The following is a 22,317-nucleotide window of genomic DNA, read 5'->3' as shown; positions in this document are numbered from 1 at the left end:
ACAAGGTGTTTATACTGCTCACATCAAACCATTTGTCTCTTTATCTTTTTATTCCTTCACATATGTTTTAAATTTCCTTATGCTTATAATCGTAGTAGTATCACAATTGTTATATACACCAGGAGTGATCAAAACCAAGTAAGGATTATGTGTATTTCTTCCATGGATACAGGATCATAGAATATCCTGAGTTGGAAGGGACCGACAGGGATCGCTGAGCCCAGCTGCTGGTCCTGCACAGGACAAACCCAACAATCACACCACACCATTGGGAGCATTGTCCAAACACCTCCTGAACTCTGTCAGGTTTGGTGCTGTGACCACTTCCCTGGGAAGCCTGTGCCCGTGCCCAGCCACCCTCTGAATGAAAGAACCTTTTCCTAACACCCAGCCTTAAATCCCCCCTGCCACGGCTTCATGACATTGCCTCCTGTCACTGGTCCCCAGAGAGAGATCAGTGCACATAGGAACAAACAATACTCACGCCCAGAGTGGTGTTCTGCCTGTTGTAGCCTGCAAAGTGCAAAACACTTTCTGTAGCCATGGCCAGTCCAGTGTGCTGGGACAGCCCTGATACCCAGTTCTGGTGTTTGTTTAGGTACTCCTGAAAAAAAAAAAACAATCAAACTCCAAAATACTTCATTATCCTCAAAACAAGACAGATAAACAAGTGCTGCATCACTGCAAACCATAGGAAACTAGATTACACACAACTGTGACTTTTGACTGTCTCTACTCATCCCTTCCAGGCATTGTACCCCTGGCAATAAGATTTTCTGAATGCCCTCCTAAATACACAGAGTAAGACACCTTCTGTACTCAAAATAAATAAAGCTATAGAGATAAATGCTTGAAGGCCGTGATCTTCTCTTAAAAGAGTCACTTCTGACAATAAAACTCTTATGAAATGAAGTGGTTTGGACTACATGGAAGAAGGGAAAGTAATTAGTTGTCCTTTCACACAAGGATGGAAACCCTTGAGGCTCTTTTTTTAGGGAAGGAAATATAAACCTCAGGTAGATTTGCAGTGTCCAAGATGTGCAAAAATCAAATTTTTACAGAAGCAGGCCCATTACCTGTAGATGAGATTTTGTAACAGAGGGAGCCCATTTCATTGCCTCTTGCAGAATCATCCCACAGCGTGCAGCAAAGTCCTTGACTATACTCTAGAATAAAAAGCATCAACACAATCAGTAAAATACAGGATATTTAACAAGAGGAACTGGTCTTAAGGGTGTAATAAGTAACATAGGGAGCAAGACAGTTGTAGCAACATGACACAGTTAAAATTTTCTGTAACAGTTGAATGTGCCCTTGATTAGCAAAGAACTGTCACGCTTTAGGTAAAGTAAAATAATTTAAATTCAGAAAAACATAAATACTGTGTCATATCCTATTATAAAAATCTTACCTAGTGAAGTACTTTTAAAAAATGACCATTCAGAGTCGCTCACCAATTTATCTCCAAGCTATGAAAGAAGGCATTATTTCATTCTTTGATAAATCAAGGAGGGCCACTCACCTCTCTGGCTTCATGTGTGTCAGGGACTGTTATTCTGTAGGGAGCATCAGGAATGTCATAGTATGGTTGGTCCTTGTGAATGTCCTAAATAGAAACAATTATGAACTCTCAGTAAGTCAGAATTCATCACCACCTGCCATTAACACTACAGGTAGCAAACAAGAAGCCTGATTACCAAACCTTTTTTGCTGACACTTGGTCTCAATTGGAACACCTCTAAAAGAAACTGTTTACATTCCAGTTTGATTTTTAGAATATATAATTTCAAAAATCCAAAGCACTTTCCTCAACATTTAGTATTAAAATAAAATTCTATAAAAGCATTTCCATCTTCAAAAATTCTAGTATGTAACAGATTCAGGAAATATGGATACACACACACAGACTGGAGAGAATATAATCTGAATTCCATAATTCACAGAAGGCCAAACAAACCACAAACCAGAAAAACACCATCGAAATTTTATTTCAAATGAGACATTTCAACAATTGCAAACCACATCTGGCAACTTCTTAGCAGTAGTTTTACTACTTATGAAATAGGGTTGCAAAGATAATTCTTGCTTCACAGAATTTAAAATTAAGATTTTATCAATCTTAGTAAAAGGAAAACCATATTACAAACTCAATTAAGTATCAAATAAATGCAGAACAAAGCAAAAAAAAATTCTAGGAAAGAAAAGCACTTACTGCACTAAGAGACAGAGACAATGTCTGCAGAATATCTAACATAGTCTTCAGCACAGTTCCACTCCACAGCAAGTGAGGAAATCTAGAGCAAGACAGAATTCAGAAATACAACAACCATGGAGAGCTGAGGAAGGCCCTTACTGCATCAAGGGAGCTGCTCAAAGAGCCAGGTTATACATCCCTAGGTGAGCTCATACTCAACAGAAGCCACAAAGCCTCACAACAGCCTGGCTTTATCCAGAGCCAAAAGCTGAGGAGAGCCATTGCACAGGAGCTCAGACTGCATTTCTATCATGGGCACTTTGCTTTGCTCCACCCATGGCAACACTGAGCAGACACACATTTTAACCAGGGGTTTCTGAGCTCAGGCTAAAAACACCACTGAATGTAATTTTTCAAGGAGACAGCATGGTTTCAGCAGAAGTAGCAGCCAAGAAATCCACTTGACCAGTGTCACCAAGTGCCTAAGCAACCGCTGAACAGTCATTGTGAAAAGAGAAACGTGAAATCTGTACTCACTTGTCTACCAGCCCAGATAAGTATTTGTCTGCAACTCTCCTGATCCTCTTGTGAATGTGGTTGAAATTCACCAGCAAGAACTGAGCATGTCTCTCCAGCTCTTCCTCATTCTCCTTAGTTTTAGGCTAAAAAACATGCCAAAGAGAAGTATGAAGCTCCTAAAGGAACAGACAAAATCACTTTCATAAACTGAAATGAGAACATTTATACAAATTCAAAATTTTAGTTGCCAGATAACCTACTTTATCAGCCATCATTGTCAGGAAAGCTTCAAACACCTTATCAGCAACAGCTATCACACACTGCATCATGCCTGAGGAATGGAGAGAAGTGACAGGTTTCATTGTAAAAATTACATTTGTTTTATAAACCAGGCTTAACAGTTAAAAGTGTTTATGTTTACTCAGCCAATATTGAACTTGTTTCAAAACAAAACCAGTGTTCTTGGCAAGAATGAAGCAGCAGCAATCTGGTGAACATGATTCATTTTGTTATATAGCTGCTTGATTTGTTTCTGCTTTGCAGGCCTGGAGATAATTGCCTCATACCTCAAGTTGAGAGGAAACCTAGACAAATCTTACCAGATTTGTCCTTCTGAATTGCTTTATCTTCAAAATAGCAAAACATGACTTGGAAGCGATCTTGGTCAGTTGAATGCAGCACCCTAGGGAAGGAGAGTTTTTTTAAGTTGGCATGTTTGGGGCTTTGTTTATTTGTTTCAGGTTTTGTTTATTTCCGATTTTATTTGTTTCAGGAACTTACTGATTGTTTTGTTTTAGGGTTTTTTTTGCTGTTTCATAAGTGAAAAAATGAAATATAGATAAACACAAACCTCATATACTCCAGGCGGTAAACAGAGAGGAGATAGGTGGACATGGCAAAATCCAACTTATTGATCAGTGCTGACACCTCTGGAGGAGGATCCAAGAGATTGATGATGGTGCTTCGTAGTTCATTTAATTCAGCCTAGAGATGAATACATGAACTTATCTGAAGTGGGAGTCCTGTATCAGTTTGTGTCCTCAAACATTCATCCACCTGTTCATTAATATTTCAACCTTCACAAACAATATGGCAGGATGCTTCTGCCTGCAGACTCAGACCAAACTCCCCTGACTCAGCAAGTTACAATGCTTCAAAACCAGAACAGAATTAAATCTGGAATCAAGCTTCTGGCAGAAATAATTGGTACTTCCCATGCAGTTATTCCAATGAAAAAATACAATTCCTACACTAAATGCATGAAGTTTGACCAACATCAGCACTGTCCAGCTCCTGAGACCTCATGGACTAGTGCCAGTCTTTGGTGTCACAGAACTATGTATCCAGGCACAATGCAGATTTCTGTATTATTTGGGAGCCAAAGAGATTTCATCAGCCAAAAAGAGCCCTTGGGCAAAATCTGTCCTGCAAAATCTGCCCTACAAATTCTAGGGAGAGAGAAGAATACCAGTATCAAGCCAGAGCAGATGTAACATTTCTTTGAAAGCCTGAATGTGCTGTTTTCTTTCAAACTTTGTTGATTTTCTTTTTTCAATCAGTGCAAGTTTTGTCAGGTACAAAATGGATGAAAAAGCACTAAGAGACTTCCATCTCCACAAAGACTTGGTTTCTACACCTAATCAAGGTGGTGTTGCTACTCTCCCTAAACATTTGTATTAACACTCCATAAAACTGACCCCAAGTCACTTATGCACCCTGATGTGAGAAGAATAGTGTAACATAGCTGCTTTTCACTAATAGGATGCAGGTTGAAGGGGTGTGCTATTTCAATATATCACAGGTACCATGTCATTTAACACTGGCAGACACTATGGAAGGAGGTAATAGAAGAAATGAATTCCTACAGAAGTCACGGTGTCATTCTTCATGGCAGAATTGTACTGCAGAACAGATCGGAGTGGCTCTTTGCTGGGAAAGGTGAGTAATGGAGACTTGGTGGCAATTTCACACACACCTTCATACCACTCTTCTGGCCAAAGACCTGGAACAGAAGTAGAAAGAGGAAGGTAGAATGAGGGATTAAAAAAAAAATCAAGTTTCACAAAGTTACCTGCATTATCAAGTTTTGCACTACTTCTAGGGCAGATTTTTCATGCTCTTAAGCACAGACACTCAACATGCATGATCCACGTTCCAAACTTAGTAAGTGTACTTAGGTGAAGCTTCTACTTAGTTACCATTGTACCCCATGTGTCTTATCTTCCATTTCAGGAATCTGGCTATCAAAACCCATAACTAAAGCTATTAGGAAAAAAACTAAGTACAAATTGTATTGTGCTGAATCTGACAAGAAAACTGCAAAGATTTAAAGAAATCCCACCAGAGAACTGTCACGTAAGCTGTTTCTTTTGAAGTCTCTATATGCCTGTAATTTTTCTTCCAGCTACTGGGAATGGTTTGCAGAGAGTTGTATTTAGATTCATCAGAAGTTGAAATGTGAGCAGCAATGCAGGGTACCTGAGCCTTCCACAGCAAACCCCATCAGCACCGAATACAACCAGAAATCGCGGAACAGCTTCTGCAGCCTGGGCTTGGCCTCCTTGATGGGCGGCAAGCGTCTAGTGAGCTACCAAAGAAATAAAAATTAACATCAGAAAATGGTGGGAGTCAGAATAAATTAATTCCACACTAAGGAATCAACTCATGTACCTTCTTTACTATGATTTACAAAGGTAATATTCTTTGTCACCTATGAAAACTAGCATTATATTACTATTGTTATATTATAGAAATTAAGTTCTTTTTGGAGAGCGGAAAGGCTAACTTTGAGATGCCTGAAGTAAGAATTTCCTTTGTTTTACACAGGAATAACACCATGCTGATACAGTAACCTCTGAGGAGAATACATAATATTAGTATACTATGCACTGCAGGGAGGAAGAGACCACATGGTCCTTTAAACTGTCCTGAAGACAATGCCATGCAGCTTTGCTTCACTGTAAAGGAACTCCAAACCAAATAAATATTAGTCAAAACCACTTCTGGTTGCTATTGTTTATCAGTTTTGTGGAAATACATTGAGGCACCAATTGGGGATCTTTCATTGTTTGCACCCACGCACAGAATTACATCAGTTCTGAAGAATTTTTTATCTAAACAAGCAAGTAAAAGAGCATTTTCAACACACTTACTAAAATTCTCTGGTTCTTTTTGCACAAACAGCTGCTACCATTGGAGGAGCAGTATATCCTCTCAGCCAACATGACTTACAATTTTAGATAAATTTATATAACAAAGACCATAGTGTGTTATCCTAAAAAGAGTTAAAGCACAAGCAGTATATAAAAAGTAAGAGAAACTGTCCATTAAACCACAAGCTTTATTCAATATGACTGTATTTTACTACTGTAAACTTTATTAACAAAATGTTACATTCTAACCTAGCTTGAAGAAGTTTTCTCTAACCACAATAATTCTCTCCAGATATGAGTGCCAGCAGTACTTCAGTGAAACCTTACATGAAGCCAACTTCGGATGCATTTGTAAATCATGAGGGAGATTAGTCATTTAAAAAGAAAAAGCATGAAAAAATCTCTCTATTATAATAAAATCAGTCTGAGTTTAAGCTGGTGGACAACACTATGGGGTAAATAGCTGTTTGTGCAATGGAAATCTTTGCACCAATACAACACCAGCTGAAGAAACCCCACCACAACCACAGAGGCCTCAAACACATTTGCACGAAGATGCTCCCCCGTCCCCCATTTCAGCACAAACAGCACCTACATGGCTTTTCCTGTCATTAACAGTCAAGTTTATGTGCGTGCTTGACTTTGAAACTTTACATACACACTGATTTTTGCTCAAAGACCTTCCTCAAAAGGGAACAAGTACCTGCAAAGCTATAAAAGTAGTTCAACAAACAACAGAGAATTCAGCAGAGATCACTAGGCAAGGGAGGGAATTTGGCTGACGAAGTAGGTTTAGCAGTGTTTGGTTTAGAGAATGTTTACTTTGGGAGATACACAAAAAAGCAGCGTCAAAGTTCAGATTTAAACCCTGCTGTTCCCTTTACTTCAGCTTTTCAACACATCCTTCCCTACAGTGGCATAAAGGTAAGCTTCATTTACCTCTTCTATAATTTTGGGAAGATCTCAGCAAAGACCTATATATTGCAGAGAAGGGAGAAGTTTTGCCTGTGTAAGTGCAGCTGAGCAATAACTGCAGTTTGGTGAAGATGAGAATGTAAAGTTGGGAATACAGACAGCAAATTCTGCTGTGCCAAGAGAGAAAATGTTTATCAATGGTTACTGGACAGAGTATCTCAGCCCTAAGGGCCTGACTTCTGGGGGCGGGGAAAAAACAAATGAATTTATGGAGAAACAATAAGAAAAACACTGACTCGAGATGCTCAGTCACAGTGTACAACAAATTCTTATTTGGATATTTATTTGGATACTTTCTGCAAAACAATGTATTCTTTTATATGGGAGGATCATCCTTAAATGGTTTTAGGATTTAAAGCAAATTAGTCTGGAGGAGAGTTTCAAAAACTCATCTGTCAGCTCAGTTATTTCAATCCTGTTACAACATGTTTGAAAATATTTTCTTTCAAGGTTTTATTCACTGATATACAGGTCAGTGAACAGGTACAGGTATGTGAACGTTTATACTTGCCACAACAACTCTCTTTCCTCATTTAAAAAGCATTTTAATCAACACCTTAGTGAGATTTTTGTTTTAATTGTATTCAGCATTTTGTCCTGTACTATATTGTAAATAACTGTCTTTTACTCAAGGAAGTGTATCAATTGAGATTAACGTTATAAATTTGTGAAATAACTTTACAGTTAAGTCTGAGTTAAACCCCAGGCCTGGCATTCAGACACCCATTCAGTTTCAGGTAACAGATCTATTGAACACCTACATTTTGATCTCTGACAGTCACAGAAGGCAACTATACTTTTCCATATATTTTTAAGAACACTTTACTGCACTCAATATTATGGTGAAAAGTCTCTCAGATCTACTTCTTGGTGGAGGGTTTTACAGCTGAGTAAGTCTGATGGATTCTCTTAAAATATATACTGAAGAAAATTCTTGATTTAAAAATAATTTTAAAATGCAGTAGTCCAGTACTCTGTAGATGAAGAGATTGATTAAGCTTTCCTTAGAAAAATGCAGGTTCTACTTAAATGTAATCTCAAACAAAAAAGGTGAGGTTACAAATCTAGAACTGGGATCACAGAAACCCTAGAGAAACAAAGCTCTGAAGGGAGCCCACAGAGACTTCACACCACAAAGAAAATAGAGAGCACTACGACTTCTGCAGAAAAGTGAAACAAAACATAACTAAGCCAAGAGCAGAATCAAGCCAATCCATTACAAAAGTAGCAGATGAGGACACAGGGCTGCAGAAAGGGTGCACAGACATTGAGAAACACACCCAAGTAAGGCCATGAGCAGGCCAGGAGAGACGTTTATGCCCAACTGCAGTCCCACTAATGGGGCTCAGTGCAAATACACATATTTCTACATGCCCAGATCACCCTTATTCACCAGACTGCTGCCTTGCTTTTCCAAAATACTCCCACAAAACTTCCATTTTTGTTGTAGCTACAGGATGTTTGTTTTTCAAATTTTTCAGTACATCTCAGCTTTCTGGTATGTTTCTGCAGGGGATTGCATCAGGAGTCCCTGTTCTTCCTACCAAGCTCAAATCTTCAAACTTAACTTCACATTGTATTTTCAGCACACACTACTCACATAGTTAGTGTACAGTTTAAGTGTAACAGTTTAAAATAAAGGGTCCCACATATTCTGGGTAATGAGATTGTAACTGTTGAAATATGCCAGTAATGACTATTTGTATGGGAGGAGGTCAACCAACTCTTTGGCAGGCTGGAGGCATTGTGTAAGCAAAACCAATTACCAGTAAAACAGACTTACCCATCTAACTGACATCTGTTCCACTAAAATACAGTGCTGTCAAATAAGGTTAACTATAGATCTGCTGCTGCCACAGAAATCAGCATGAACCTAAAATCAGGGAACAGATAACTAAAATTCAATTACCCTTGACTCTCTCAACTGTTATGTTGTTTTCCAGGCTTTCACCAGTCAGAATGAAGTTCCTATTTCAATTGCTTGCCTTTGCTGTCATCATAACCTCCACATTTTGTGGAGTCAAGGATGTCACTGAGCATTTTGAAAGCCTTAAAGGTGCACAGCCACACGAAAATGGGACTTACATGCCCAACCTACCACTCGAGTTTCACAAAGAAAACACCATCACTAATGACTTGATTCCTGAAGAGGAGGAGGAAGAGGACTACCTAGACATTGATAAGATACTGGGTGAAGATGACTACAGTGATGTTATTGATGCTGCCCCACACATGGTTTCTGAAGTTCAACAAGGAAATATGCTTGAGCTATTCCAAGGCAAAACCAGAATCCAGCGCCTCAATATCCTCAATGCAAACTTTGGCTTCAACCTTTACCGCAGCGTGGCAGACAAGGCCAGCTCCTCAGACAACATTATCATGGCTCCTGTTGGTATTTCCACTGCAATGGCTATGATTTCCCTGGGTCTGAAGGATCAAACCCAGCAGGAAGTGCTATCAGTTCTTGGCTTTGAAGACTTCATTAATGCCAGCAGCAAATACGAGCTCATGACCGTTCACAACCTCTTCCGCAAGCTCACCCATCGGCTCTTCAGGCGCAACTTCGGCTTCACGCTGAGGTCTGTCAACGACCTTTACATCCATAAAGACTTTTCTGTCCTCAATGATTTCAAAACCAACATGAAAACATACTACTTTGCTGATGCCCAAGCAGCTGATTTCTCAGATCCCAGCTTCATAGCCAAAACCAATGAACGCATCTTAAAGCTGACCAAGGGATTAATAAAGGAAGCTCTTGTGAATATCAACCCTACAACACTGATGATGATTCTTAATTGTCTTTACTTTAAAGGTAAGACTCTATTATTTCAATCTTAGTGATGGATTTTCTCAGTTTGCAATGCACTGCCATATGTCATTAGAAATCCCAGACAGAATTAAAGTCTAATGTACACTACAAAAAAACTACTGACTCCCTCATTAGGAATCTGTATTATTAGCCCATTTTTGCCTGTTTCTGTAGCACAACAATGCTCTGAAGTTATTGTATATATAGAGCAAATGCTTACTACCTCCAAAACCTTCATGACTCACAGTGAGACAGAAAAACAACACATGAATGCAGAATAGCCCCAGAAAGCATAAGCTTGGTAGAAGTATCAGATGAGGAGGTATAGATGCACATGCAAGTCATTAGTCACATTCAGTCTTGGTGTCACCAAAATGCTACAGGTCGATTTCAGTTAAAGCACTTAACATCTCTGAAGTATTTAGGACTCATACAAATGACTGCAAAGAATTTCAGCTTGAAGGAAGAAATTTTTTAACATGATCAGAGCGTGATCCTTGTCATCAAGTCCATATAGGGAACCTAAGAGAATAACCAAAACACTGCTCTTCTACAAGTAAAACCAAATACATTCACTACATGGAATATCACAGTGAATTCAGCATGAATGGTCTGCTGATATGGGCTCCTTCATGCATTAGTAAAGGCTGAACAGTTAAAGAGGCTTGAAGTAAAGACTCTACAATATATTGTTATTATAAACACTTATTTTCAATGTCTTTACATTTACACTAAGTTATCTGCCTCAGGTTGAAAGTTTGTTAGTTTTTGAACAAGTTTTTAAAATTACATTAAATGAGCAGAGGTGGGAGGTGCCAATGAAAAAAGAAATGAGGAAAAAGGAAATCTGTTTCTGACTGTTTAAGATGAAAATCAAGTGATTAAAAACACAGGTAAGGAAAGAAAAATCAGCCCAAAAGGGTAACAGTGTTTGCAAGTACAACACACTCCTTTCCAAAATTCATAAAGGAGTTTATTTTTCCCCAGTTATGTCCCTGCTTCCAGGAAACAAAGGCCTCTCTTACAGCTGCCATCTCAGCAGGTTATAGAAGCAACACTCCTATAAATGTACCTTTTCCCACTCACTTGCAAGGAATTACATCCTTGAAAAATGCCACTTACCCCTAAAAGAATCTGAAGCAATCATTAGCATTAAATCCAATAATCTCTTATTCTCAGGTACCATCCAACAGGCCCTCACTTGTATACTTGTCTACATCCCTGGTGATCATATCATATTAAATACAGGGTTTTACTGCCTGTTAAACCATCCTAAGAAAAGGACTATACAAAGTGAAACAGATACTTTTTTTTTTCATAATTAGGTGAAATGTGAAATACCCTTTTGTTTAATTCTGAAATTTTTAAATACTTGTGCCATCTCAAAATAACAAAACCACCACAAAAATACACTGATATGGTATTGGAACTCTTGAGCCATCAAGATTAACAAAACTTCAGGGTTTTTCTTCTGTCCTCTTAGTCCAAATTATCTTGGTGCCATCTGCTGAAGGCTGTAATTTCTAACCCTCAAAACAGAGATCAATTCTCTACTGCTCTCATTCTTTTGTCTTACAGTGACAGTCACCTGGGAATTATGCTTTGAGTGGAACTGAACTTTTTAAAAGCAAGTTCTGCACCTAGGTTTCTTAGTTTCTACAATACTCCTTCTAACATGCCAAATTTTGTCCACATCTTTCCATTTGCACTGTTTGTGCCACTGCAGAAAAGCTCTGTTAAGCCCTCTGAACTAAGAAACCTGTAAGCATTTCCAGATATACAGAGATGCTCAGTACAAGTGAGACTGAGTAGTGGGATACTTGACAAACACTGTGAGGTTTCAAACTCCTTTTATATTAAAGACCATCAAGAAACTATTTATGTTGGTAAGAAGCACATTTTATCTTGTACAGATGTCCAGCCTACTCCCCATTCTGCACAGCTCTGAGTAATCATTTTTGAGCTTTCTACCAAGCAGGATCTGGTTATTTTAGCCATGACAGTTCTGGTAACTGACAAATGGAGACAACAATGGACACAACATCTCAATGGAGACATCTGCCACCACAGATGGATCCAAAAGACGTCTTGGGGGAAGATTCAAAACAGAAAGTCACAGAAGTCAAAGCACGAGCTGGTTTCAGCTGGCCACACAGCTTCTGCTGGGGATCAGTATTCTGCCCCAAGAAAAACACATTTGCAAAAGTGAATCCAAGAAAGATGTTCCCCAGCTCCTCTCTTTCACTAGGAAGAGCTGATAATGTCTCTCACCCCTCAGTGGATGGCAGAGCTACTGAAGCTCCCCTGGCCCACAGCAGCCCCATGTCATTGGACAGCTGAAGTCCTGCATCTGTAAATTCTGCTCCCTGAAAAACAGCCAGATACTGGGTATTCCTTGGAAGTGACACTATTTGTTTGGGAATAGCATAATCCATTTTATACCCCATACCTTTCAGACTACTAACCACAGTCTGATCACTTCTCAAACTGGTCCCCATCAGCCTGACCTGTGCAGGAACTTTTAGAATGAAAGATGGACTTGAGGCCTTTCTTTTCTTATTCACAGTAAATCTGGTAAAGTCAGACTAAGGAACCAATTAAGGTTATATTGTAGGCTCTCCACACAGTCACAGTCACATTGCTCACATACTTGCTTGCCAATGATGACATAAATTCCTGAGTTTTTACAGGAAATACTGGTAACCCGACTTCCACTATAATCTTCCAGCATTGTCTGCCCTTTAAGAAATGATGTTTATTCCAGAGCTACAGCTCTATAAAAAGACCAATAGAACATTGCATTTAAAAAACCTTCTTTCCAACAGTTAATAAATACTTCTGGTATCCAGAGTATCTCCACATAAAAAGCTTCAAACCTGGAGGGCAAAGTTTTCTGGGCTGCAAAATGTGTTGGACTGCATTATTTGGGGATAAACTTGTCAGATTTCAGCACATCTACAGAAGCCTGTTATCCCATCAAACTGGACCACAGAATTAAGCAGTCAACACCCCAATTCTTCAGGTTATGACAGAAAATGAATCATTCTGACAGGACTAAGGTAATATAATGCCTTCAGCATAGCATCTGCATGCAAAACAAATACAGCCCTTGCTTAGCTTGATACACCACTAACATTCTCCAAAGAGGTGCCTTCAGAAATGGATTCAAGCATCACAACTCAGAAAACTCAACCATCAGGTCAGCTGTTCTTCTAAAGGCAAACCCATCTGTTTAAATTTTGAGGTTCCTCACAGGGAAAAATAATACACACCAATCAAATTCTTATTTCTGGTTTGTGTTCACCTGCTTTTGTAATTCAGAACACTCAAATCAGACCCATGGTAGGTTGAAAGCCAGGAATTTCAAAGTCACTTTAAAACTTGTCTTCTAATTCAGGCTTCACTGAAATCAACAATCTCCTACAATAAATCCCAATCCAGCTGACTTAAAGCTTAGTGTAAACCTATTCTGGGAACATTTCATTAAACAGCCACCTAGGGGTTTATCTGTCTTGTGCCTTGCATGAACAGGAACCTGGGAGAACAAGTTTCCAGTGGAGATGACCACGAAGCGAAGTTTCCGGCTGAACGAGAAGCAGACGGTGAAGGTGCCCATGATGCAGACCAAGGGCACCTTCCTGGCTGCTGCTGACCCTGAGCTGGACTGCAGCATCATCCAGCTGCCCTTCGTGGGCAACATCAGCATGCTCGTGGTGCTCCCACACAAACTGGCTGGCATGAAAGCCCTCGAGAAGCAGATCACACCTCAAGTGGTGGAAAAGTGGCAGAAGAGCATGACAAACAGGTATCTGCTGAAAAGCACATCTTGGTAAAGTCTTTATGTATTTTCTTGATGAGACTGATGAGGGTAAGTAAAGCATGCAGAGGATAATATATTTTAGTAAAAAATATGGTAAAAAAACTCCAAAAATGGATTTATTGAATTAAAAATCAAGACTGGTGATCTCTCAAAATTTAAATACTGACAAGAAATCAAGGATGGTTGAGGTAGAAAATTGTAATAAAGCCTCAAAATTCTTTCTATTGAGTACTTAATGATGTAGATTTAAAGAAAACGTTCTTACTGATAAAGTTTACAATAAGAAGGAAAAACAAGACTGTGAAAATAACATTCTGCACCAATAATCTTGGTCACATCAGTCTATGTTCTCTTCAGCACTGAGCATTTCAACAGAGCTGGGTGTAAAGGAACACATTCCAAAATCAAAGGACATCACAATTATGGGAGAGGAAAAATAATAAAGCCTCCCTTAAGAAAGATGACAACTTAGGTGTATCTGTCTTCAGACTTGATAAAAGGAGATGGTTTGATGTGCTATCCAGGAATTCAACCTATTTCTGTTGTACACAGTAAGTGACAAATCTCCAGTTTAGTACTTCAGAAAATCTGACAGCTCGACACTTGTTACAAGCATGCACTGAACTGCTCAAAGTCACACACCTTATAAATAATGCAAATCATTATAAATGAAGTATCAAATTGGGAAACAAACAGTTTTCACAGGGGAATTAATTTGTTAAAGCACAGTTTTAAAAGCTCAAGTTTTCAAAGCAAAAGTACAGTCCTGTATATCTGTATATCCTTTTGCTGAAAACAGCAAAAAATCCAAACCATACCAGGTCATACCAGTCATGCACATAAATATCTGCTCAATGATTTTTCCTTTTTGTGTTTATTTTTACTAGAACAAGAGAAGTGGTTCTGCCTAAATTTAAGCTGGAGAAGACTTATAACTTGATTGATTATCTGAGATCCATGGGAATAGAAGAACTGTTCAATGGAAACGGAGACTACTCTGGTATATCAGATGAGAAGATCACCATTGACAGGGTATTTACTCCTCATTTCACCTCCTCTCTGATTAAACTCTATCACCCAAAAACATGGCAGCTCAGTAATGATAGTACACAGTAAGCTAAAACAAGATTTTTTCCTCATCTTTTCTGGAGGACATAGGAGGGAGGATTGTGGGTTTGTCCTTACCTCCTTGCATAATGAAGCACATGTTTAATCAGATGCAAAGGCACTAAGAGTGTTGTGGTCAGTCAGGAACAGGCTTCTCCACAGAACAAACGCCAAAGGTTTTTGGTGCTGTGTAGGGTGACTAGAAGGGGTGTGGGATATGGGGCAGGGAAGGTTGTGAGCAGATCATTCATTTACTTAGGAGAGCCTCAATTTCTCTGATTTGTTTTCCTGTTTTGTTTGTCTGACCAGTTCAATCACCAAGGCACAATCACAGTGAATGAGGAGGGCACAGAGGCTGCAGCAATAACCACGGTGGGGTTCATGCCTCTCTCCACCCAGATCCGCTTCGTGGTGGATCGTCCATTCCTGTTCCTGATCTACGAGCACCGCACCAGCTGCCTCCTCTTCATGGGCAGAGTGGCCAACCCAGCCACATCTTAAAAACAGAGAACACCCTCCAACACTCTGTTACACATGGGCTGTGTAATTATATGTTAAAATACCAGTATCATAAAGGAAAATTTATTGTTGTATTAGCCAATACAAAAGCCACTGGTATAAAAAAGAAAATGTATTATCTACAGGTAGTTTCTCATGAGTGGACTCACAGCAGCAGATAATTTGTCTGCAATTAGTGCCATGTACTGATACAAGTGTATTACTAGAAAAAAAAATAAATCACAAAGTACCTTACACTTTGTGTTTTGCAACAGTGTGTAAAATGTAATCAATAAAGTATTTAGACTATCTGGAGTCTTGAAATCTAGCCCTAAATTTGTGCTAGGGTGTCTGTTAATAAATAGAAGTAAGGAAATCCTGAATACCTGACCAGCCATAGACACCTAAGTCTCCCCTGGGCATTTTACACAATCTAACTTGAAACGGATCAAATGTCTCCATTCTTTCTTTTGCTGGCATCATTTAATGTTCAGTGAATACACAATGTGTGTTACTGCACACAATGATCCTCATGGACCAGTATGAGGAGTATGAGGAGACAGAAATGTCTTGGAGGAATGAAATACTAAGGGACTCACTTCTTCTCCCTGATCTAACTTGTATCACTTCAATACTTCCTCTGATCTTCATTGGTACAAGAGGTATCAGAATTATGCCAGCCTAGTAAATGATATAAATATCCTCAGAATACCCTTTAGAGTGACAGCAGTCAGCAAAATGCTCTTTTTGCTAGCTCAGTGTCACCTAATCGTCTCTAGAAAAAAAAGTCATTTATAGCAATTACTCTATTAATATTCCAGTGCACTCTCCATGCTTGATTCAATGGATGAAACCTTTCAAGTCACTGCAAACTTTCTGAATTGTTCTGGTAACAACACAAATTCTGCTCAAATGTGCCACATTTGAAAATGAGAAGATTTACCCACACTTTGTAGAATGTCACTGCCTCCCTAATACAAGGAACAGAGCTGCACCATACATTCAAATTATTAAAGATAATGAACATACTCACCTTACTTTACATCATACCTTTTAAAAAAATGTGCCTCATAATCCAGTGAGAGTATTTTTATGACTTTCTCTAGTATCAAATACTGTATCAATCTATGTAGTACATTATAAGTTTGTCTTATGTTAGCAAAAACAAACAAGTAACCTTTAAACAAACCATTATTTTAAGAATTATGAATTTTCTTAAAAAGGTGTTTTTCTAATATTAAGTTTAACTTGTTGATTTAATTTCGACACTATATACTGCTGTTTGTAATTTTGCATCTACTCCAGTTATATGCTCCATACACAAAGCTTTTCAAGCTGCCAGCCAGGGAAATACTGGTATTAGCTGATGATGAATGATGAAGAGCTGACATTGAAGAGGAAACTCAGATGTTTTCCCCTATTCCTGTCTTTTAAGTCCATCAGGTGATAGACAATTTTCAGCACTGGAAGTGCACAACAGAAATTAACATTCATATACACATTCTATTGTTTTATCTGTATTCAAAAAGGAAAGCATATACAAAAAAGAAAAGCATATGCAAAAGCTTAAATATTCATGCCCTAGGTTTAATTAGTCTCTCAATGATTAAATGAGCTGGAGCATCTGCAATATGGGTTTTGGGGGACTTAAGTAAAGACAATTATTCAAGGCAAAGAGGTCAAGCAGAAAAGTAAATCAGCTACTGCTCAAAACTCATGATCTTCATACATTGTGCAAGAAAGTCAAATATTTGCTTCAACAACCATAATGTAACCATTAACTCTTGCTTCAGATTCTGGCACTCTCTGACTGCATTTAAAGGTCACATTGGTAAAGAAAAATGCAGTTACCCACAGCTATTCAGAACAAATATACCATCAATAAAAACAGAAAAGTACTTCCATAACTTATACATGAAGTCTCTAATAAGCACTAATCTTCTTTCAATATGCAAGGAATGGTCCTGCTTGCACTCAAATCTGACAGCTGAAAAATGCCACCCATGAGAACATCTCAATGCAGGACCAGCCGGCTTGTGCAAAACCTGAGCAACTATTGAATAAGAGTGACCCAAGACATTTATAAACACATTTCTTTGAAATTAGGAACTGGTCCTTGTGATCACTGCTGAATTTGGGGAGGGCTGATGTACAAACCAGTGGAGAGGAATGGGAAAGAAAGGAACAGTGCTCTGATCTTTAACTAGTGCTAATTTTAGACTCATCTCTGACAAACTTCACTGAAGGGGTTTGAGGGGCAGAGTATAAAATGAATGCTTTTTTCCCGCCTGTTAATGGATAAGCAGTATGAACAAACTACAAGCAGACATCCCTACTGCAAGCATGGGATACGTTTTTCCCTTTTGTCCCAGCAGCTGTGCAGGAAAAGTTCCAGAGAATAATTCAGCTTCAGAAGGGAAACAAGCAGCATGATGCCTTTTGTCCTCCAGGAAGTTTGTCTATGAATCTTTCAGATGCGACTCTTTTTTGTAAAAGCTACAGCAGTTAGGCAAATAGACCTACTGACCTGGTAATGAGCCTTGGACATATTGAATTTTCCACTGGAGATCTAGATCTACAATTTTTTCCTGAATTAGCACTTGTACTTTGTTAAAAGAAATGTTTTTTTCCCCAGAAAAAAATGACATCCAAGAGTGAACACAGATATGCTTCAGAATAAATGAGTCTGGCACGGACATCAGTGTCCTTGCACATTTCCTAAAATGCTTTCAGCCTGACAGTCAATTCTCATTTTCAAGAGATTTGTCATTATTAAATGAATGCTTCCCTCCCTTAGAGCTAGGTGTATTACTTTAAAGTAGTACTACATTTCTCCTGGATGGTAACCTCTGCACTACAGTCAATCAAAGCATTTTGCTTGAAATAGCAGCAGTATTTGATAAATGCAAGAAAAATTATTGTTTGCAGCAACTGATCCATTGGATACTCACCACAGCAATGACAGGAATGAGCACACCCAGGTTCCCTGCACTACTGGAGGCCTGAGAAGAAAAAGGAAATGCTCAAAACATCTACAAAAGCATTTCTAAAGAATTTGCTAAAAGACTTATTTCAAGCATCAAACACTGCAATCACAACTCTGTATCTTGCAAAGAGATGTGCACCAGGTGGTCAGGAGATGTCTCTCCACAGGACTGAACACATCCTGGAATCTTTTAACAAAGCTTTTCAGGTTTTTCTCATGCACTACTGAAGGGATTTTTTCCCCTGTTAGCACACAGTCTACAGATATTCAATAACTGCTAGGAAAATGATCTCATTAAATGGGTGGCCACAAACAAGTATCAAATGTTTACCAGAAGTTTCATTTTACTATCAAAATGAAGCCAAAAATAACAAGCCTGTAAAAAGACAGAATCTCCAAGAATTTATTTAAGCAGGAGGAGCAGCCTTTTCCATTGAAATATAAGAAGCATAAGGAAAACACCTATTTCCTTTGGCTTTTTAGGACTTTTTAAACAGCAGCTATACATGTGTGTTTGCTCTTGGCAAGTAGAGTATTAAAAAACTGAAAACATTCACTGAGCACAGCACATCATTTCTCACCTTTTCTGATCAGGCAAACAGTGGTGGCACAGACACCACACTGAGACATCTCTCTGGAGTATTTCCCACTCCCATGTCCCTCCACACTAGATTTGGGAAAGGGGGAATGCTCCAGTTCCCTCCTTACAAGAGGGAGTGCTGGCCCCACAGGGATGAGGCAGGGAAGATGTGCTAACAGGGCACAGCTTTGCATGAAGTGGAATAAACCAAGAGGAAACAATTTAAAAAAGCAAAAACAAAGAAGGAAAGAAGAGAGCAATAGAGAAACAAAGCCAAATAGTCTTCAGATGAAACATTAATGGTACAACCCAACTAAAACAAATTTCAGTTATCTTTCCTGGAGAGTCAAGATAATACAAACAAAAGATTGGTCTTAAAATATTTTTGAAGGGAAGAAAATAATAGCACAGAAGATACTCTAAGGGGTAGGGACAACTGGGAAAAGTCACCATGGTTTTTTGTTAACTTCAGGACAATCCACTGCACCTGACTCACTGCCTCAGGACACTCAGAGTCAGAGCAGAGACACAAACTAACTGCAATAGCCAGAACCCAGCAGAACTACACAGTTTCTGTAGAAAATTAATTTTTCCAGTAGCCTTTTTTGTTTAAAAACTGAAAATATCAGCATATCAGCCTCTTTATGATAATACATGGCACTAAGGGTGAAAAAGATGGACTGATTTCCAATCTTGGGCATACTCAGAGAGCATCCATGTCAACTATCAGCAATAGCAAAAGAAAGATATTTTTTCTTCTCCTCACAGAAATCACTTTTGAATGGTTGAAAATAGAACAAAAAAGTCACTGAACATTTTAATGGTTATCAAGCAAATTTTAGTGTGTTGAGAAGAGACACAGGCAAAGTAATGAAGAAAAACTTGCTTTTGTTTGGGGACCACAGCATGTGCAGTGCTTTACCCTCTTTATCTCTTCTTGAAATGAAGTCTTCTGAAAAGCTTTCATAACTTGTACTCTGCATTGAGTGGAATGTTCTAGTGAGAACAGCTCTCAGGATCTTCACACTAAAGAAACACTGCCTCCTAGCTCAATCCATCTGCATTCTGTCATTTCTTCATGTGCAGAGTTGCACAGCTTTCAGTCAGTGCAGCAGTTTGTCTCTCTCACTGGTTCCAGAGCATCCCTTTGCAGCTCTGACACTGTGGGCAGTCTCAGCTGAACTGCAGCTATTCCCTGTTTTATCTGGGACACTCCACAGTCAGTCAGGCACCCCAGACCTGCACTCACACCCCACCACCAGAATACACTCTCAGGCTTAGCACAGCAAGGGTGTGTTCAGCAGTGCCACCCACATAAAGCACAGCTGCACAAAATTAAAAACCAGTGCATTTCTGACCTTCAATGCTGGTCCTTTTTCACTTGCTCTCTCACTAGCTCTCTTTCCTTCGAGCCCCAGCTGAACAAAGAGCTCCAGCAAGTTCATCAGCAGCTCATCCACAAGGTGCTCCACCTGGATGTTGGCAGCGATGTTGGCCAGGGCGTTAATGACTGCTAAGGAGCAGTGCCTGGGGAGAAAGAACAGCTATGAACAAGCAATCCCTCAGGTTTTATACTGGCAGTGTTTTCTTCATAATACTGACAGTAACTGTTGTAATATGGCTACTGACATATTCCCACCCAGTTTTTTTCCTTGCTTTTTTTTATGAGCAGCACATCACTTTACTAACAATTGAAATGCAATTGGTATTTAAGTGAAAAACTATTTTTAAGCTGTGCCTTTGGAGGATGTTCCATTTATGATGCTGTCATGGCCACAAGGAAAGGACTTTTAAGTACTTTCCTGTAGCAGACTAAAAGCAGCCAAAGGCAGTGTTTCTGTTTTGGGAAAGCTCTTGAGCAGAAGAATCACAACTCAGATCGGTTCTGAAGCTGAGACTGCATTGTTAAAACACACTGACAGGAACAGTCCTCTCAGCTGCTCCCATTCTGCATTGAAAGGTATCCAGCCCACCCCAAGTACCAACAGAGTCGGTGACCATCTTTACTTCTAGTGGGGACAACAATGCATAACTTACATACAAAGAATTAAATTGTTAATGGTTTGCATTTAATCCCTAAAAAGTACTAGCATCACATTAAAAACAAAACAAACAACACTCTCAGCTTTTCTGGTAGATGTAGTAATTAATTACTATAATTACTAATTATAGTAGTAATTACTAATTAATTACTACTAAGAGATGTAGTAATTAATTACTATAATTTAGTAATTAATTACTGTAATTACAGATAACATAAGTCATCAATGCCAATTATCTTTCACAAACACTGACTCCTTACAGAGGTAAAAATTACCAATGCTACCTGTAGTGAAAAGCATTTTCAGGAATCTCTGCATTTTGAAGGGCTATTATTTCTAAATTAACATATTTCTTTTTAACATCAAAGAACAGTATAATTCCAACCTTGTAAAAAAAACTTGATAATGGGAAAAAGTGAAAAACCCCAAAGCAGCCCAAAGGGTATTTGATATAGGTTTCACACATTAAGAGACACAGCTAAGTGTTACCTGTATCCATGGTCCTTATAGTCTTTTGTGGCAGAGTAAACAACTGAGCTTGCTTTAACACTGATTTGCTGAAATAGATTCCACACCTCACCATAAATGTATTGCTGCAAAACAAAACAAAAAAAAAAATCCCTAAGTAAAGCTTACTGAATACAATCTCTCTAAAGATCAGCCCTGTAAAATACTCCAAGTATTACCAAGCTCTTCAAATAGATGTGCAGCCACAGCCTGAGCAATGGTTTCAGCTTCCATGAAGCAAACAGCATAAGTGCTTTTGTGAATGCATTTAATGGATCAAATTTTACCAAATTTATGATGTTTTTTAATTCTGCCTTCCTGATGGAAACCATTTTTTCAGGCTTCTGAGTTCTGGCAATTAATTGCTTTTTCAGATGCACAAATAACATTTGGGAAAAGTCAGTTAATCTTTATATGACTAAAGAAGACAATCTTCCATTCTTTTAAATGTATGAACCTACAAGACTTTGAAAGTTAATTACCAATACAAAAAGAAAATACCCTCCACTTATTTGTGATAGGCCAAGTTTAAAAACTTAGTAACTTTTGAAAACATTGAGCTTGGTAGGCTTTATAGTCTTTTTTTTTAAAAAGACTCTTATTTTCTGCGGGGATTCATCTTCTTTACAGGAACAGCACTTTACACATTATCACAGCTTTTGTTGTCTAATATCACAAAGTCTGTACAAGTGTCTGTCTACCTGTAGTGCAGAAAAGAGAAGCCTTAAAAGCCTACTGCAAATGCACCTCTAAAATATATTTCCATTTAACTAAAGGAAGGAATCATCAACTGGCATTCTCTTGGCCCTTTCTTTCCTTACATTTCCAGTGATGACCAAACAGCCAAGTTGATCGATGATGAGTACATCAAGATGAGAAGGTGGCTGGCAAAACTTCTGCTGTAAGATCTGCAGGATGGGTTCCATCATTTTGGGGGTGTCCCTCAGTGCCACTGCAATGTGCCCTAGAGCACGAATTGTGTGGTCAGGAATCAAATGAGCTTCCCTGTTAAGGAAAACAAACAAAAATCCCAACTTGATAAATGGAACTGTTCAACAAGTTATCAAGACCTCAGTTACATTTCAGGTAAGTAACAGTTCCTATACTAAATTTAAACATCACCAGCAG

At 38.7% G+C, this 22,317-nt stretch overlaps 2 protein-coding genes across 3 annotated transcripts in view; one reads left to right on the top strand and one right to left on the bottom strand.

Moving 5' to 3' along the window:
* The window catches only part of PI4KA (phosphatidylinositol 4-kinase alpha), a 54,090-nt gene that overhangs the window by 17,214 nt on the left and 14,559 nt on the right, over positions 1 to 22,317 (bottom strand). For both annotated transcript variants that reach the window (XM_058816878.1, XM_058816880.1), the window contains exons 16-29: positions 22,011 to 22,194; positions 21,172 to 21,275; positions 19,999 to 20,167; positions 18,026 to 18,076; positions 5,192 to 5,300; positions 4,579 to 4,715; positions 3,564 to 3,697; positions 3,313 to 3,395; positions 2,974 to 3,044; positions 2,732 to 2,856; positions 2,213 to 2,294; positions 1,523 to 1,606; positions 1,077 to 1,166; positions 485 to 604 (exon numbers count right to left, since the gene is read on the bottom strand). In XM_058816878.1, coding sequence (XP_058672861.1) covers positions 485 to 604; positions 1,077 to 1,166; positions 1,523 to 1,606; positions 2,213 to 2,294; positions 2,732 to 2,856; positions 2,974 to 3,044; positions 3,313 to 3,395; positions 3,564 to 3,697; positions 4,579 to 4,715; positions 5,192 to 5,300; positions 18,026 to 18,076; positions 19,999 to 20,167; positions 21,172 to 21,275; positions 22,011 to 22,194 — 1,543 coding nt within the window. The remainder of the gene's footprint in view (positions 1 to 484; positions 605 to 1,076; positions 1,167 to 1,522; positions 1,607 to 2,212; positions 2,295 to 2,731; positions 2,857 to 2,973; positions 3,045 to 3,312; positions 3,396 to 3,563; positions 3,698 to 4,578; positions 4,716 to 5,191; positions 5,301 to 18,025; positions 18,077 to 19,998; positions 20,168 to 21,171; positions 21,276 to 22,010; positions 22,195 to 22,317) is intronic.
* SERPIND1 (serpin family D member 1) lies at positions 6,634 to 15,395 on the top strand. Its single transcript, XM_058816881.1, has 5 exons — positions 6,634 to 6,789; positions 8,784 to 9,652; positions 13,181 to 13,454; positions 14,357 to 14,501; positions 14,886 to 15,395. Exons 2-5 carry the CDS (start codon positions 8,800 to 8,802, stop codon positions 15,075 to 15,077), a joined length of 1,464 nt encoding a protein of 487 aa, XP_058672864.1. The 5' UTR covers positions 6,634 to 6,789; positions 8,784 to 8,799; the 3' UTR covers positions 15,078 to 15,395.

This window comes from Ammospiza caudacuta, chromosome 18 (genome assembly GCF_027887145.1).
Source record: "Ammospiza caudacuta isolate bAmmCau1 chromosome 18, bAmmCau1.pri, whole genome shotgun sequence".
NCBI lineage: Eukaryota > Metazoa > Chordata > Aves > Passeriformes > Passerellidae > Ammospiza > Ammospiza caudacuta.
This window is presented reverse-complemented; position numbering and strand designations above follow the sequence as displayed.